The sequence below is a fragment of the Squalius cephalus genome (genome assembly GCF_949319135.1).
Source record: "Squalius cephalus genome assembly, chromosome: 7".
In the NCBI taxonomy this organism is placed as follows: Eukaryota; Metazoa; Chordata; class Actinopteri; order Cypriniformes; family Leuciscidae; genus Squalius; species Squalius cephalus.
In genome coordinates, this window is record NC_137128.1 from 5,025,601 (window position 1) to 5,039,481 (window position 13,881).

Sequence of the window (13,881 nt, forward strand, 5' to 3'; positions counted from 1 at the left end):
CGATTCGTACATTCTGCAGTCTTGTTTTTGAGCGGACTTTAGTTTAGTTCAGTTTAACTTTATTGTTCATTCTGTTTGTCGCAGAGTGGACATTTGACACTTGTATCATCCATATCTCCGAAAATACATCCACATGAATGCTTACACATTGACACGAACACAGAATTAAAGAAATTTCCTAACACCCCATTCAATAATATTAAAAAGATTCATCAGAGAAATCTATTAAAATAGTTCCATAGTGCCAACTATTCTCTTGGATTAATAAAAAATAAATGAACAAAATCACTACCATTGGAACAAATGATTATACATATATTTGATGAGACAAAATATTCCAAGGCACTCACGTGGTTAAGCGTAAAAGGCCTTTAATAAATTGGGCTAATTAATTAAAACATTGTTGGGAAGGCTGTGTCAAGCTGAAACGCGCTTTTTAAATGGTTTAATTATTTAGCCAACTTTATTAAAGTTTTTGGTTTCACTTTATTTTGATGGTCCCTTTTGAACATTCTGTTGACTATAAGTAACTTTGCAACTACATGTCAACTAACTCTCATTAGAGTATTAGTAAACTGTCTGCTTAATATCTGCTAACTCTTCATTGTGTTGGTCCTCCAACAGACTTTCTACTGACTATAAATAACTTTGTAACTACATGTCAACTTATTCTAACCCGAACCCTACCAGAGTCTACTAATACTCCACTAACACCCTAATGAGAGTTAGTAGACATGTAGGTGCAACGTTACTTATAGTCAACAGAATGTGTTAAAGCAGGGTTCCCCAATCCTCGCTGTCCTGCAGAGTTTAGCTCCAACCAGCTCCAACACACCTGTTTGAAAGTTTCTAGTATGCCTAGTGAGACCTTGATTAGCTGGTTCAGTTGTGTTTCATGGGGGTTGGAGCTAAACTCTGCAGGACAGCGGCCCTCCAGGACCGAGATTGGTGAACCCTGTGTTAAAGGGACCATCAAAATAAAGTGAAACCAAGTTTTTTTTCACGTTTAATCAAAGTCATTTCACTCGGCGGCCATCTTTGAAACGCCTCTCGGACATGCACATGCCAAAACTGTTCATCAAGTTTACGATTAAATTTCATATTTGAAATCACCAATGAAATCTGACAAACGTCTCATAAATTTTGTTTCTTCACGCTCAAATCATTTCTTCTAGCCATAGGAACTTTGAGTGTGTGCCCAGATGGGAGGATTTCAGAAGTAGAGGGAAGGGGATGAGTAAGATCCCAGACAGCAACACAGTGTCGGCCCAGATGTGGCCCACATCTGGCACCTGTGGATTCAACGTGTACCAGATGTGGGCCGGATCTGGGCAGACACTGTGTTGCTGTCTGAGTATCTTTAAATATCACAATTGCCTGTTTTTTTAAAATATAATAAAGATTGTTATTTAGATCTTCCTTGTCTCCAAGCATCACACGACACAGAGATCTATATAAAACCGTGTTTTTGGGAGCTCAGTGCCCTGTATCAGCCGTCTCTCACCCTGAAGAGTGTCTCAGTCCGCTGAGCTCCAGAACGGTGATGTACAGCACCACCAGCAGCAGTAACAGGATCATTTTGGGCAGCCAGGACACTCGCAGGAACAGCGCCATGGTCAGCGTGCCCACTATGCAGGATAGGAAGGCGTACTGGGCGCCTTCACACGGGAGCTCGGCCATGGTGCGGTTCAGCCCTCCGGCCGGGTCAATGATCACGATGGAGCGCGTGGAGTTAGCGGGCCATAGCCATGGCAAACAACTTACCTGAGGGAGAGAGAGAGAGAGAGAGAGAGAGAGAGAGAGAGAGAGAGAGAGAGAGAGAGAGAGAGAGAGAGAGAGAGAGAGAGAGAGAGATTGATGATAGTACACATGGCTTCTTTACAGTATTGAAATGGTGGGACTATTGGTGAGATGCTCAGAATGATTTTAAGGTGATTTACCACACTGGCCTGAGCCACAGCGTATATTAAGAGCACTATGAACACACATAGAATGGTCCGGATCTGTATGGTGAGGCACCCTGGAAAACACTGAGACAGGCAGACAGAGATTAGAGAAGACTTGCATGGTGGAAGATCAGTTGACGAAATATGAACAAGTAAATCTACTTAATTCTATGGTCAAATATCTTCATCTGTGTTCAAGATGAACAGTAGTTCTTATGGGTTTATGAGTAAATTATGACAGAATTTAGATGTTTGGGTGAACTAACCCTTTAATGCAATTTTATATAGCAACATTTTCAAACTTCTACTGCAATGCTGCTAAGAAAATCTTAATATTTACACACATTTAAAAAAATATATATGTATTTGAAAAGCTTATGACAGTCTTGAACCTGAACATAAAACTAATACGATATAGCTGGCCCGAGCAAGTGAGATTCTTACCTGAACTCTCGTGATGTGCAGGTACATGATACACACGACTAGAAAACATATGCAGAAGACCAGCAACACCAGCACAACAGTCCCCCTGAGAGCCACAGACACAACAAAACATGAAAAATAATAATACTAGTCAATGCACAGAAGAGCTGACAGTGTTATTTATATCAAGTTCAGCACAGATACTTCTTCTAATGACACCAACCTCAGTTTACAGTCATTAGTTAAGTATTGTGAAACACAGAAAAATGGTATTGTGATATTCCGACGCATATATCTTGATTTAAAGGGGAGCGTGCAAACCCTACTGTCTGAGTCTGATCACTTCATTTCATTACAGAGCTGCAAGAATACAATACAAACAACAGATCACATTAAAGTGCAGCTTAAAATATGAATTTAGACTAAAGTCTGTTTGGGGGGAAACTTATTGTATTAAACATTACAAATATTGCATGTCAGATATTTATGGAATATAGTACATGCATGTCTGACATATTTTGATAACGGAATGGATAATGATCAAAGAATATTTAGAAGTTGTGAAGAGTTTGACAATTTCACTGAGAATCATCAGTTTTATCATCGAGTCATGTGCGTTTCGTTATTGTGCAAATTGTAGACAATTGTACTTACTCTTTTATACACATGCAATTTGCTTAAATAATACATTCAAATCTGATGTGAACAAGAAAGTAATTGTTCAGAGTTCTGACTTATTGTTTAGAGAAAAAAACTGAGCATTGAGCGAAAGCGATTGAGAGAAACTAATGTCTAAAACAATGCATTCTCTAGATTGTCACTGTACGTGTAGCGCTGAGATTGGTTTTCACTGGAATAACAACCCTGTCAGCCTGAAGGGGGCATCCTCATACTACTGACCATGGAGAGCATTTCTCTGTCACAACAATAACTCGTGTGGCTGAGTGAAACCCTGCTGTACGTACTGTGGTATGATGAGAAGGTAGAGGACGCCGAACAGAGCAGCAAGGACGAGAGACAGAACGACAGCGCCGGTGAAGTACTCGTCATTCAGCTGATGATACTAAAGACACACATCACACTGTCAATGCCTTATTCACAGAGCACTTGCTTACACATGGTCAGAAACAGAAGAGAAATGCTGAGCAGTTACAGCAACTCAAATTCACGTAATTCAACCGAAATCCACGTTCATGGCTGAGTTTACACCATGTCCTAGCCAGACACAACACTGCGACGTGATAAAAGGCTTATTTTTTGAAAAGGCACAGTTTTTGTCTTAAAGGAATACTCCACCGTCTTTTCATATTAAACTATGTTATTCCCTTAACTAAGACGAGTTGATACATACCTCTCTCGTCTCAGTGCGTGCACTCAATCGCTCTGGCGCGCGGCGAAACTTTGTTCACTCAGTTCATTCAATACGGGCCAAGCAGAGAAGCTACTAAACACCTCCACGTTTTCCCTATTTAAACACAGTTACTCGCGTAGTGTAACTCGACCTAGGACGGTGACACAAAACAAAACGTTGCGCTTTTCTAAGCGTGTAAAATGGATAACTATATTGTATGGCGGAATACCATAGCAAGTGCTTGTAAGCACTTCGTCTTGGCGGAGTAATATCTTCACCAGAGAGAGCGGGGGCCGGTGAGAGGATTTTTCACGAGTGAAGATATCACCCCGCCAAGTCGAAGTGCTCATAAGCACTTGCTATGGTATTCCGCCATACAATATAGTTATCCATTTTACACGCTTAGAAAAGCGCAACGTTTTGTTTTGTGTCACCGTCCTAGGTCGAGTTACACTACGCGAGTAACTGTGTTTAAATAGGGAAAACGTGGAGGTGTTTAGTAGCTTCTCTGCTTGGCCCGTATTGAATGAACTGAGTGAACAAAGTTTCGCCGCGCGCCAGAGCGATTGAGTGCACGCACTGAGACGAGAGAGGTATGTATCAACTCGTCTTAGTTAAGGGAATAACATAGTTTAATATGAAAAGACAGTGGAGTATTCCTTTAACCAGCCACAACAGTGATATGTGACGATTCTATTTTAGCAATGGTTTCTATTTCTGTAACTTCACGGCTGGCACAACAACATACAAAGTATGATAATGATAATCTCAGGTACTGATTATGTGCTTTATTTAATGTTAACAGTGTCTAATGTGAGTTTGAATATCATTTTTGGTCATACTGAAAGCGATAATGGATAATTCACCATTCAGATCTTGAGAATAAATTAAAGGAAACAAGAACATTCGAACTGTGACAAGTGTATTCAAGAGTACTCTAAGACAAAGATGGTTTCAGTCTCTCAGTATGTATTTTTAATCATCATTTTTAATCACACACTCTTCTGATTGGCTGTGATTTGTGATTGATTACGGTGGACAGACAAACTCCTTGTTGTTGGAATCATATCGCTTCGCGTCTGGTTTGGACACAGTGGTATGGTCACATTAGTGAAATTTTTGAGAAATGTCACGAGCAATAAAGGTCCATTGTCTAGTTTCAATAGAGTAGCGATGCATGAAGCACAGCTCACACTGAAGTCACTTTCAAACCAATCAGCTTTCTGTTGGTCAGTGCTGTGAATCCTTGACAACTTCAACCAGTTGTGAAACCTACTTTCATGAAATCACATTAAATATAATTAAATAGAGTAAAGGTTATGCGTACTGCCCGAGGGGAGGACTCCAAGCTCGGAATTTTGGCCCGAACCCAGAGTACCCCCCATCCCAGGTTGGGATAGGAATAGTTAGAAGTGAGGAGATGGGGTGGTGGAGGGATGCTGGAAAACTGTTGTAGGACAGAGGCAAGTCTGCTGTATATATACCTCCTGATGCTGATTGAGTTTACTGGATGTGCTCCTCCCATGCTAATTAGGTTAATCATCTGAACGTGCTCTTCCCAAACTTTGTTAATAAAAATTAATTTGGTAAATATTTCACCCTTTCTATTGAAATAACTGGATTTCACCAGTAAAAATTTGCCGAACAACAGTAAATGTGACCGCATCCAACCGTGCGTCTGCAGCAGACTTCATTCAGTCCACTAGAACTGTTTAACCTCGGTACACGACACAGTGATGACTGATGACATGTGTTAATGAAGTGTTTATAGCTCTCACCCGGTGCTCTCTTTCAGAGTCTCTGTACATGAGCGTGAGGTAGTTCAGGTCAGCCGTGTCGGACTCCGTCTGCCGGGCCTCGATCAGACGGCTGATGTAGCGGTTGACGCGTGTCCCCGGGCTGCTCTGCGCGGCGTTGGCCGCCGTCGATGTGCGGTTCCTTAGCTTCTCCGGTGCAGAGCGGAGAACCCTCCTCTGCCAACGGACGATCACATCATGAAGCTGTGAAGCCTTTATCAGACTGTCAGTCCAAATCTGATTTTTGTGCATATCCGATTGGAATCCAATCATATATATGTGGCAAAAAAAATCACATTTTGGGCCAGATTAACTAAACAGGGCAAATAAGCGTAATGATGGGATGGGAGAGGAAACTTCTGCGGGTGAATCTACTGACAAGGCGCAAATTAAAGAACACAGTCGCAGCAGCTCATTTCCATAATGAGCAATGCAATCTAGAGCAACTAGTGATCTACTAACAACACAGTCACAGCGAATTAAAAATAACGTGGCTTGGCAAATTATATATTCAGATAGCGTCTTCCTCTGGCATTCCAAATAAATGAAGACGAGTGGAGAAGATTCTCTCCCTTCTATCACACGCTGTCTGTTCCCTGTGGTTCCCCCTCCTACAACAACTATCACAGCATGTCAAGCACTAAATGGGTTAATGCATGCTTTTTCTGGGCATTAAATTATGATGCAAAAAATTACGCAAATACCAGTAAGTTGACTAGCGAGCGCAAACCTTGCATGATTCATACTCTCCTCCCATACATTTTGCATCTGAAAGGGAATTTCCTACAAATGCAAATGAAATAAGGTCAGCCGCAAAAATAACTGTGTCCATGCTTTTTCATCGCTCATTTTTCACTGCGTGTCTTTAGTAAATCCTGACAGTAGTTTTTTAATACCAAAAGAGGTGCTGCATTGACGCTTTTTGTTAGTAAATCTGGCCCTAAATACAATTTTTACAAATCCATTTCAACCTACATTTATATGTGGTTTGAAATCTTTTTCACATTCATTCCACATTAATGGGCATCCAATTCAGTCCTGACTGCTTTAGTCCGATTTTGCGTAGCTTATCTGCCAATTTATGACACCAAGTAAAATTTAAACATGACAGATGTTTTAGGAAACATGCTGAAAGGCATTGCAGAATGTCTCAGGTTATGACTGTAACCCTGGTTCCCTAAGAAGGGGAAATGGGACGCTTTGGGGAATGCCTTCAGTGTGACCGGTGTCTGAACCAAAGATGCCAATCTATTGGTCAAAAGCAGTCTATGACATGAGCGGAGTGCCTGCGAGTATAAGAGGGCGCCTGCAAAATATGTCATCAACTCTTTTGTCTGAAGGAGACGTACAGGCAACCTGATGCATAGCAACGATATGCAGCGTCTCGTTCCCTTTCTCTGGGAACCAGGGTTACAGTCGTAACCTGAGACGTTCCCTTTTGAAGTGGAACTTCGACACGCTATGAGGAACAAATACACAATCCACAATACTGAGGAGGTGACTGCCTTACTATGCTGAGTATGTAAACCATAATAGCAACAAAATAACCTGATTATACAGGTCAATCAGATTCAAGGCGCGTCAACCCCCAGGCACAAAATTGCGAGCCACACACTTCTTAGTGGAGCCACACCCTAAGCTTTAATTTCTCTAATAGCAAGAGAAATTTTAGCTTCAATGCTCTATTGCAAGGGAAGTCCCGGCCTTATAACCTTCCACCCTCGCTCGCAGGGCAGGTAAAAACCTAAAGGCCACAAGAGCAAGTTTCTGACACTAGCTATTGTCAGTATATTGACAAAGCCCTCAGGGAGTAGCTTGTCCAAAAGGAGTACTCAACTACAACCTTTGATTCACCACTACTTCTCAGGAGGTGAAAAGGCTCTCACTTCATCAAAAAAGGAGATGAAAATACACAAGGAGCATAGCGGAAGGGCTATTACCACTTCAACTCAATGCTTAAGTAAACTGCAGGGGAGCTAAAGCTCTTCTTATCTAACCTAAATCCATAGGGGAGAGATCTCAACCCTATCCATTTTGTCTCTAGGATCTGCTCAGAGACCTACAAGCACTAATTGAGCCAGTGCTATTATAACAAGCCGGGAGGCCATAGTCCGACCGTCCTAACTTGCCAGATCCCCTGAGTATAAGTCGACCAGAGTTGTGAGCGATACCCGCTATATGGGACAATAAAGTCCTAATTTAGGACCCAACCATTGTTGGGGAGGAACAGACGGATTCAGATTAATTACAATTTCTTCTACTCTGCTCCACCCTAAAGGAAAGACAGGGAGCATGTCTTTAAGATGCTTTCCACCCATAGTAATAGTTTTTAACTCTTATAATGCCGCTCAGCCAAGGGGGAGCTAATCCCTCCTTCAACTTAGGGAAGGTGGAACTTGAGAGTTAGTAATTATTCTAACTACCTGGGCTATATACTCCAAGGAGACCGCAGGGGAGCCATGCCCTACTTAAAGAACACAGATAAGTAGGGGAGAGCAACTCATACACTACCTAGAAAGTATGCCTAAAACTCTATCACCCAGACTCAAATAACCCGACGGGAACACCCCTGCATCCTCGCTAAGGGGATCTAACCCAACTAATGTCAGGAAGAGAGCAAACCAAGGTGGAGAATAATAATAACTCCAACCCTGTTCACCCTGAATCGACCCTAGACTGCAGGAGCACTTGTCCCATTTAGCGCATTATAGTAGCCACCCTTAAGAAAAAGAGGGGAGCTTCCTAATAAAACATGTACTCAACTCAAGAAATGTTTCAGAGGACTGAGCATGACAGCTGACCTTGGTGACAAGAGTATTATGTATATCATCACTGTCATCCATGTTATAATCAAGAACAAATGAGACTGAACATAGAACATGATGGGGAGGGTGGAAGAATGAATAATGAGCTGCTCTTTCAGAGCGCCTTTTAGTAATCACTTCCATGAGGTCCTGCCTCCTCTTCTTAGCAGCGCAGCGCAGTGCAATGCTTCTGCCCCCTGCTCCTTGGAGGCGAGGGGATATGAGCAGCCATGCTTACCTTCTGTTCCTGTCTCCAGGAATCTCCCAGAGATGGACCAGAAGGCTTAGAGGAGGCAGAGGGTCAGGACTCAGCTTTATGTGGGATAAATCACCTAAAGGCGGCAGGCCTCGGCCTTGCCTCCTTGAAACTCTTGACAACCATCTCCACGGAGCTGCCAAAGAGACCCAAATGTGAGATTTTAGGTGTCCAGGAGAAATTTTGTATCTTTCTCCTTAATCCCCAAGAGGTTTAACCAGAGGTACCTCTCTGTAACCACCAAGGCCGCCACAGAACAGGTAATGGCCATGGCAGTCTGTTTGGTGGCTTTGAGTGTCTGTTCCATGGTCCAGCGCAGTTCGGCCACCGCCTCAGGAGACAGGAGACTTGTCCCTGATTCAAGTCCCTGAGCATGTTAGCCTGGTATGCCTGCAACAACGACATGATGTACAGAGCACCACCGGCCTGGCCCACTGCCACATACGCCTTCTCCACAAGCTGCGAGAGGATTTGGCACAGTTTTGAAGGCAAGGCCGGAGCCTTAAGTGAAGACGCCTCACCCTGTGAAAGATAAACCGCTAGTTGTTCCTTCATAGGGGGCATCTTCACATATCGTGCTCGCCCTATAGCTCAAATGCTGGAAAGGAAAGACATGAACCTAGTACGGTTTCTTCCAAGACTTCTCTACCTCACAATGAGGTCTGGAAGAAATGTTAGGCTCATGGGGGAAGGACATTCATGGCCCACTAGGAAGCACTTGTCCAAATGACCACGAACAACTTTCTGTTTCTCACGTGACCAGGGCAGACATAACCTGTGAGTGGTGTGGACCATTCTATCCAATAGTTCCACAATTGCAGGGCTGGTGGGTGAACCAGACTCAGTTGAAATATCATCACGTGGTTCTCCAATCACATCCGGTTTTCTTTCTGCAAACTGCAAGCGCGCTCCAAAATCAAGTAGATCGCTTGAACTCGCCTGAGGAGATATTTAAATATTTACTACTTCCCCGAATTCCTCAGCCAGCTTAACTTACAAACCCCCATGATTGTAGCCGCCGCGCTGCCTTAGCAAACCCACGAGGCACAGGCCAAATATTGTCCCTCCCCCCTCGAAAAGAGAGACAAATGCAATCAGAGCTTCCTTAACATAAACTTGTCACAGTGGGCACATCCAGCTCTCTCTGGAGCTGCACATGTATGCTCCAGGTTGAGACAGATAACGCAGAGCTCTCCTCTGGTGTAAAGAAGCACCTACATGGAGGAAGACACTGACGAATAACTCTTAGATCCACTCATGATGTCATAGACTGGCGTCAGCCAATAGATTGGCATGTTTGGTACACGTGTTCAGACACCTGGCACTCTGAGGGCGTTCCACTTCAAAAGGGAAACAAGGTTTTGGGTCCCACTTTATAATAGGTGTCTTTAACTACTAATTGTTTTGAACTTATGTACTTATATTGTTGATGTTGCATTGAAAACACTTGTGCTGCTATTGAGGTGGGATACGAGTAAGGTTAAGAGGTTTGGTGGTATGGGTAGGTTTAAGGGTGGATTAAGGCTATATCTACATTAATCCGGATACATTTGAAAACAGCAATTTCGTTTAAAAAACGCTCTTCGTCCACAATAGCGTTTTCCAAAAGTTTCTCATCCACACTGAAATGTCGGAAAATGCTAAATTCTCCTTACTGCGCATGCATAAACCCTCACAAAAGCTCACTGAGATGATATGGACGGAAAAATAAATAATAAAGTTATGGTGCAATTCCTCTGGCAGGATCGTTTTATTTAGCAAAATACTGTGTCTCAGCATTCACTGATTCACCAGGTCACACTCAACTGCTCTCAAGATTTGCCACAGGACAGCAAATGCGAGAACATTTTCAGTCATCTTTGCAGGACTGTGATATGAAAAGTGTGCAAAGTGACATATTTTAGCAACTGTGTAAAAGTGAATAGCACATAATAGGCACAATACCAGTATAAACATGAATATCTATTGGTACACTATGCGTCACATGATTAAACATGCATCATCGTTTTCAAATACCTCCATTTTGACAGTCCACACTACAACGCGAAAACATAGTTTTCAAATTTATCCATTTTGGAGAGCGTTTTCATAAATTAAAACGCCGTCTCAGTATGGATGGAAGGCCAAAACGGAGAGAAAAAGATGCGTTTTCAAACGTATTAGTGTGGACAAGGCCTAGGAGACTTGCAAATAATTACAGTTGTAATTATTTGCAAGTATTTTTAAATATAAGTACAATGTAAAGCATGCATGCACAATATAAGTGCATTGCATCAAATGATTCATTCAAATGTGCGTACATAGTAGTTAAGGGATAGTTCAACTATAAAATGAAAATTCTGTCATCCTTTACTCACCCTCAATTTGTTCCAAACCTTTAAGAATTTCTTTCTGCTGCTGAACAAAAAAGAAGATATTATTAAGAATGTCAGTAACCAAACAGTTGATGGGACCCATTGACTTCCCTAGTATTTATTTATTTTTTTCATTCTATGGAAGTCAATGGGGCCCTGGGTCTGTTTGGTTACCTGTATTCTTCAAAATATCTTCTCTTTCAGCAGGAGAAATAAATTCATAAAGGGTTGGAACAACTTGAGGGTGAGTAAATGATGACAGAATTGTAATTTTTTAGTTGAACTATCCGTTTAAAGACACTTCACACCATAAAATGGGTCCAGTTATGTTGTTGCGAGTGAAAAGGTTGAGTGAAATAATACAATATACTGCTAGTCAGCCTGGTCTACACGTGCTGGTGTTGTTTTTGGTATAGGCATATCAACGCAATTTCATTATCATGTGCCACAGGACACACAAATCAGATCAGAACAGTTGTGATACACAGCGTGGACAGTCAATAATTTAGATCCTATTCCAAATGTATGAACAAATAATGGGATTTGGACTGAAAGTGTGAACGTAGCTGGAGATTGACAGCAGCTGGGATGATCTGAACAGCTGTGTGATGTCCAGATCAAGACAACACACACCAGCTGCTTTACATCATTATCATCAGACACTGTTTGTCTTGGGGAAAAAAATACATTCATTTTACATTCATCACACACAAAGAGCAGTGTGTCCTCCTTTAAACAGACATACCTTGTCCCCGTCCTCACAGTTCATGACGTTGGAGAAGGGAATCTCAGCCTTGAACATCTTGCGGCAGTGCATGAGCTGCACTAGTAAGTAACACACGGTCTTGAACTTCATCTTTTTGGCAGGTTTGATGTCTGATAGGATCAGACCAGGAAAAATCTGAAAAAACACACACAAATAGTCGTGAGTTGATCCCATCCCATATTCAGACTGAATATGAACACGTTAATACATGTGATCAACAGATATAGGCCTCAGGGATTGTCCATATGAAACGTGAGCTAAATGTAATGCTACGCCTGGTGTAAAAAGTATAAAAAGTGTAAAAAAAAGCTACAGAAGTAAATCGTTTTTTAAAACTGAAATTGCTATAAAAGCAAAGCCTTATGTTTAGCCAAGTTGTGTTCCAAATTTGAAGTTAAAATCACAAACATTTAGGTTACTGTAAGATTTTGTTTAGGCGCTGTACCAAACGATTTTATTTATTTTTTTCATCATAAATATGCATTTTACACATAATGTCACCATAATATCACAAAACAGTGGCCAAATATGGAACCTTGAGTCTCATGTTTTGAAAGACTAGAAATTAGAAAAAGAAATTTGTAAAATTTTGGAAATGTAAAATTTGAAATATGAATCCGCCTACTAGGGGGAGGAGCCTGTTAAAAGGTTTTTAAGTACCGTTTCCATGGTAACACAATTCCCAATTTTTAAAACAGGTTTCACAGGATGAATTTTTAGTGTTTCAGCTTTCGAATGATACCTAATTTATGAAGATTACTAAAATATGTGACGGGCAAAAAGGCAATAGAAAAGCAGGACTCTGATCGTTGTTTGTTGAGGATTGAGATCATATTCTATGGTATGAATAAGCACACACACCTTCCTGCGGTGAGATGGCACTATGAAGAAGGTCTCGATGTCGTGTTTGAGCAGGAACTCGTGTCTCTCGCGGCCGTTCCCCGGCTCCACTTCATAATCTCCATTCAGACACTCCAGTGTAGCGCGTGTGATGTGCACCTTCCTGCGAACCAATCACACGAGAGGACAACAGTCCTAAAACTGTCCAAAGCAACACATCAGGCCTGACTCTGGGAGACGGGAGCTGGTTGAGATGCTCACCCCGGCAGTCCGCCAGCCTCCATCATGTTGGCCAGCGTCACGTCATTGGACCACACGTCGTACTGCCACTTCCTGAGGCCCAGCACGCCACAGAGCACGCGTCCCGTGTGCAGACCCACACGCATGTTCAGATCCACCTCTGTGGCCTCAGCCACCGACCTGACGGCACAATCACAGTCTTAATGACTCTGAGCTTTCATCTAGCCGTCATCTTTAATCACCAGTATGAAAAGCATAAAGTTAAAACCATAATTCAAATGAAATGTGGTTTAATCAGCCATTACCAGTCAAAAACCAATTAAGATTTGATATGTTTTTTGAAAGTTGTCTCTTATTCTCACCAAGGCTGGGTTAAATCGCTCAAAAATACAGTGAAGACTAGTCTGGCTATCACCAGACCAAGCTCAATCTTTTAAGACTGAACATTAGTCTGGGGAGTCTGCTCTGTATCAAGAGGCGGGATCAACGGGCGTATTTCAAATGACTCCGTACGCAATTGGATAGTCCCCGCAGATTTGTAACGGAAGCAGGATAGAGGAATGAACAGGTTTCCAGCCTGAGCTGCAGGGCGAGATCAGATCGGGCTGGGTTTACCCTGTCTACGTGAAAACAGTAATATTGTGAAATATTATTACAGTTTAAAATAACTTGTTCTCTATGTAAAAAAATTTATTTTAAAGAGCCCCTATTATGCTTTTTTTTGGATATTAACGTCACAGTAGGCAGAGATGAGATAGTGCAGGATCTATTTGCAGCAGTTATGATTTATTAACAAACTTAACATAAAACAAAGGTTCTCAGGATACTTGGCTTTCAAAAACTGTTACTCCATTTTTGATTCAGTTATTACAGCCTTTGTGAGCAGAAGAAACTTCTCTTTATATATATTGTAGTGTGTGTGTGTGTGTGTGTGTGTGTGTGTGTGTGTGTGTGTGTGTGTGTGTGTGTGTGTGTGTGTGTGTGTGTGTGTATAACTGTTGACCAGCAGGTGGTGCTGTCATCAAACTGAACAGAACAGAAGCACATACTGTATAAAGGCTTGTGTGAACTTGCAGAGATTCAGATCAGATCATTTTTGGCGTCT

At 41.9% G+C, this 13,881-nt stretch overlaps 1 protein-coding gene across 1 annotated transcript in view; it reads right to left on the bottom strand.

Annotated features, from left to right (window-relative positions):
- adcy1b (adenylate cyclase 1b) overlaps nucleotides 1-13,881 on the bottom strand; it is a 52,890-nt gene that overhangs the window by 8,949 nt on the left and 30,060 nt on the right. The window contains exons 6-13 of the mRNA XM_079876404.1: nucleotides 12,798-12,956; nucleotides 12,558-12,699; nucleotides 11,676-11,831; nucleotides 5,499-5,693; nucleotides 3,335-3,432; nucleotides 2,391-2,475; nucleotides 1,941-2,030; nucleotides 1,505-1,764 (exon numbers count right to left, since the gene is read on the bottom strand). Of these exons, the coding sequence (XP_079732530.1) occupies nucleotides 1,505-1,764; nucleotides 1,941-2,030; nucleotides 2,391-2,475; nucleotides 3,335-3,432; nucleotides 5,499-5,693; nucleotides 11,676-11,831; nucleotides 12,558-12,699; nucleotides 12,798-12,956 (1,185 nt within the window). The remainder of the gene's footprint in view (nucleotides 1-1,504; nucleotides 1,765-1,940; nucleotides 2,031-2,390; nucleotides 2,476-3,334; nucleotides 3,433-5,498; nucleotides 5,694-11,675; nucleotides 11,832-12,557; nucleotides 12,700-12,797; nucleotides 12,957-13,881) is intronic.